At 50.5% G+C, this 4,207-nt stretch overlaps 1 protein-coding gene and 1 long non-coding RNA gene across 2 annotated transcripts in view; one reads left to right on the top strand and one right to left on the bottom strand.

Annotated features, from left to right (window-relative positions):
* Window positions 1-376: 376 nt before the first annotated feature.
* On the bottom strand, window positions 377-2,931 carry LOC113979097. Its single transcript, XR_003537715.1, has 2 exons — window positions 2,770-2,931; window positions 377-1,930 (listed from the first exon to the last, which is right to left on the bottom strand). It is a non-coding gene; the product is annotated as an uncharacterized LOC113979097 (long non-coding RNA).
* Window positions 2,932-3,731: 800 nt separating this feature from the next.
* The window catches only part of ATOH1 (atonal bHLH transcription factor 1), a 2,421-nt gene continuing 1,945 nt past the window's right edge, over window positions 3,732-4,207 (top strand). Inside the window, exon 1 of the mRNA XM_027706582.1 lies at window positions 3,732-4,105. Coding sequence (XP_027562383.1) covers window positions 3,732-4,105 — 374 coding nt within the window. The remainder of the gene's footprint in view (window positions 4,106-4,207) is intronic.

The raw sequence follows: 4,207 nt of genomic DNA, 5'->3' as shown, positions 1-4,207 counted from the left end.
GTTCCTGTCAGAAGTAGTGTCCAAGCCAATGCAGACCTCTGCAGTCAGATTTTTTCAACTTAGGACAGGAGAAAACTGCTTGCCATCTTCCCAACAAGGTCCTCTGATTGTCTGGGGCCATGGCAGTATGCATCAGACCATGGCAACAGCCCTGTAAACCCCTGTGTGGTGAGCCTCGATGGTTTGGTTTGTTTTTTCTAGAGGCCTGTTTTTCAAAGTGTCCCACAGCTGAGAAGTGCCTGAACTCTACAAGACTTTGATGGGACTGAGGGCATTTAGCAGTTTTAGTGGAAACTCCTTGACAAGCCAAGGGTAATAAAAGGAGGTGTTTAAAACAAAGTGACCAAAGGAAAATTGTTTTATGAGTGACACTTCCTTGAATATGAAGCTTTTTATTTTTAAAAGATGAGCATAGACTAAAGTCTCGGTAACAGTTATAGCCATTTAAATAAATAGGCAAAGTGTATGTAGGTAGAAATTCCATTGATAAGATTCCCATATTACAAAGCTGAATTCACTATGCCTTACAATGACTGCAGGAGGTAGATATTGTTACAGCAATGCTTTGCATTTCTCTTGGAGGCAGTGGAGGTACTTACACTAGAATTAACTGTACACAACACTGTACACAACACTGTACACAACAGCAAGTGTCCTCAGGGGTAGCCCCAGAGTTTAAGTCTGTACTAGATATTTATGGGGGTAAATGTCACCAAGAAATGGGAATTAGTTTAACCAACCCTCGGAGTTGAAGCAAATGACATTGGGTAATCGTAATGATCTGCTCAGGAAGATGGCTCTGCAGAAATGAGGGCACATTCTCTTCAGCAGCACCATAATCCTGGTTGTCCTGAGTGGAAAGGGGCAGGTTTCAGAAACCTTGAAGTCTGCAGTGGTTTCCCTGGGCTTTTGCATTCCTTGCAGTCATCACTTCTAATGTCTACTTAAAACACATTTGACAGTAAAGCATCAGGCACTGGTCGTAGGAGGAGACTAAGAAAGACTTGCTGCTGGACCATCTTCTGCTTTAAGCAGTCTTGCTCTGAATAATGTAAATATAAACACTTCATTTGGGTGACTATTCTGATGATGCAGTTGATGAGACCAAAAATTACTCAGCTGTACTTGTCTTTTATGTGTTTGTTGTTGCTCACTGTAGTAGCTTCTAGATGGGATTGGGCATTCCAGGGTGGAAGACAACCACAAGTGGGCAGGAATCCCATTTCCCTCCTCCTGCTGGAGGCCTGTCCAGGTTGTGGTTGAGATTCAGCATAGATTACCTCATCTCAGTGAGACTCACAACCTGTCTCTACCCACTTGTGTGTTTTACTGCCTGAAGACCAGGGGAGGTAGAAAGAGGGTTGTGTGCATCCCCCACTTTCCAAAAGGAAGGAAGGAAATGGGAGAAAATGTGGGGAAAGTGGGGCAAGGGAAGAGAAGGAATAAAATACTTCCTGACCAGTGGTGATGCCTGCAGAGCAGCCAGCTGATCTTGAAATGGGATTGAATGAGCAACTAGACCGTTGAGTACAATTAAACGGAGGACTGACCCATGTGCTTTGTGTGCTTTCAAAATGTCTCTGGCTGTAATGACAGAGGAGGCTTTTTGTAAGTCTGTTCTCCCCCCTTTTGTAACCCATTTTTCTGTAACACTAATATGTGCCTGACCACTGCCTCAGCCCTTAACCAGGCTCGGGGTTAGGAAAGGAGCATCAGGGGGAAATCTGCATAAAGATACAGGGATAAGTTCAGTTTGTTTTCCTCTGAAAGCTTTGACACTTTCTTAGAGAGAGCAGATTCATTTTCAAGGCTTCCTACATTCCTGCTATTGTACAGTAAGTGTTTCAGACCGGTGTGCCTGTGTTTCCGACTCCCATGAAGTCCCCTTTGCAGCAGGGCGTGCCTCGAACCGCTTCAAAAGAACCAACTTCTACAAAAGAAAAAAAGAAACCCAAGTAGGCTTGAACATACAAAGAGAGGGAGAAAGGGAAGAGAAAAGGGCCGGGCAGTGTTGAATACAAAATGAGTTCAGCCAGCCCCAGGAGTTCTTCATCACTTACATTTATCTTATTCTGGGAGAGCAGAGCTAAACCCAGCACTGACATAAACCACTCTTTGCCTTTGACTTTGACTCTGAGTGTGTGTGCACTCACAGCAGATACAGGCATATGGAGAGCACTGGATTTCAATGAAACATTTTTCCCCCTCTGAGCAGTGGTGTTGGTGGGGAAAATAGCTTTTTGTGTGTGTCCTTTCAAAGGCAAACTGTCGAGTGAGTCTCAGATGCCTCCAGTTTCAAAGCGTGCACGCGCTCACAAAACATGCTCTTGAAAAATAAGCAGCTGGTAGTGTTTCCCAGCCGCGCTGACCATCCAAGGAGCATGCTGGGGTGTCAGGCTGATCTCCCCAGTGCTCCATGAAGTCACTGAAGTACTGCTAAGGGAAGCTCACCAGCACCTGACAGCAGCCCTGGCCCAGCCAGCAGTGCAGGGTACTCAGAGGCCAGGGCCCCTCCAGGGCACCAGTTGCCTCGCATCCACATGAGATGTTAATGGGATGGTGCTCCCCTCCATGCCCAGGGTCTACTGCGTGGCTTGTGGGATGAAGGATGGGGCCTACTGTCAAGGAGGCCCCAAGAGCCCCATGGCCCATCAGCCTGGAGCGAGATGTTTAAGACTTCAACGCTGCACCATCATGGTTCTCCCCATGCCTGGGAGCTCATAAGGCTTCTGGAAATGTGTGTCAGTGGCTATTGCTTAGCAAGGCTACCTCTCATTTCCAAGCTTTGGCCTCCGGTCCTTGCATGGAGCAGCTCCCAGCCACAGCAACCGGCGCTCAAAAGGGGAATGCTCAAGCTTAACCCTGGGGAGGAGAGTGCAACAGGGCTGCTGGCAAAGCACACTTGTGCCACGGGGACTCAGTGAGGGAGCACGCAGTGCCTGCTGCAGACTGAAAGAGAAGCTGGAGGGCTGGGTGTTTAGCTGGCAAACAGCACCGTTCAGAGGTTCAGAGGACTTTTTATTCTATTCATGACATAAGCATTTATGTGTGGGTTGTAATACAAAAGGAGTATATAAGAGTTGTTGTTAGATACAAATAGTCTGGCAACTTTGTGGATAATATACAGAAACAAGGTATTAACTTCTGCTCCTTATCATCTTTCTTACCAAGTAAACGTTTTCATTGTGGTTAGAAATTGACAATTTGGTTTGGGGGTGTCCAGCAGCTTTTGCCTTTGAAACAGAATTGCCAAAAAAAAAAATAGCAAAGGCTTGCCTCAGTTTGTTTTTAAAGAAAGCAAACCATCAGCGTTCCGTTTGTCTAAAAACATCCAGTTGTTTGTGGAAGGTGGCCATGCGCCAAGCGTGCCCAGCCAGCTTCCTAAACTAGTGAGGCTGCTCATTCCATGTCACCGCCGCTCAGCATTGAGCTGCTGGGCTCCCTCGCTCCCTCCTTGGCTCGTGAGTTATTCACTTTTGAAAAAACATATCTACCTCATACTGTGCCCATCACTTTGTTCTCCACACGCCTATTCACATGGGCAAACCTCCACTTCTCCTCTCCAGGCAGGCGGCGGTGGCGGGAGGGGAGGCTGCGCGGAAGGGAAGTTAAGATGCGTGCACGGAGCTATTTCCCTCTCCACCACCTTTGGGCAGCTATTGTTGGCCCAACAAAAGGACTCGCTCGCGGGAGATCGGGACCCTGCCGAACACGCGGCAGCTCCGGGGGCAATGTGCTGTCCCGGCTGCAAACGCCAACGTGTCTCACCTACCGGGTCCCACGCAGGCTTCCCGCGTGTCTCCGGGATTAACGCTCTAAAACCGAGGGCACACCCTCGGCGGCTTCGCGGCCGGACCCGTGCACGACGGCCGTCCAGGGGCGGGCAGCGCTCCCTTACCGATACCTCGGGCAGGGTCCCAGACGGACCAAAGGCTACCGCCGTCCGGCGCTGGGAGGCCAAGGAGGGCATTTACCGGAGCCTCCGGGATTTGGCCAGCGGGGGCTGGAAGGAGAGGGATGTTTCCCCTGGCCGGCGCGACGGAGCATCCTCAGCGGGGGGAGGCGACGGGCAGGGCCCGGTGCCGGCGGGTGTTGTGTTCCCCCGGTGCGGAGCGGCCGCGCCGTCGGGGCTCCCCCCGCACCAGGTGCCGCACGGCCGCGCGCGGGGCGCCCGCCCGGCGCGCGCCGTGCCGGGGCGGGGCGGGGC

Source organism: Neopelma chrysocephalum, unplaced genomic scaffold, assembly GCF_003984885.1.
Source record: "Neopelma chrysocephalum unplaced genomic scaffold, ASM398488v2 Primary Assembly neopelma1_382, whole genome shotgun sequence".
NCBI classification, from domain to species: Eukaryota; Metazoa; Chordata; class Aves; order Passeriformes; family Pipridae; genus Neopelma; species Neopelma chrysocephalum.
Note: the sequence above shows the minus strand (reverse complement) of the source record. Positions and strands in the feature narration are given on the sequence as shown.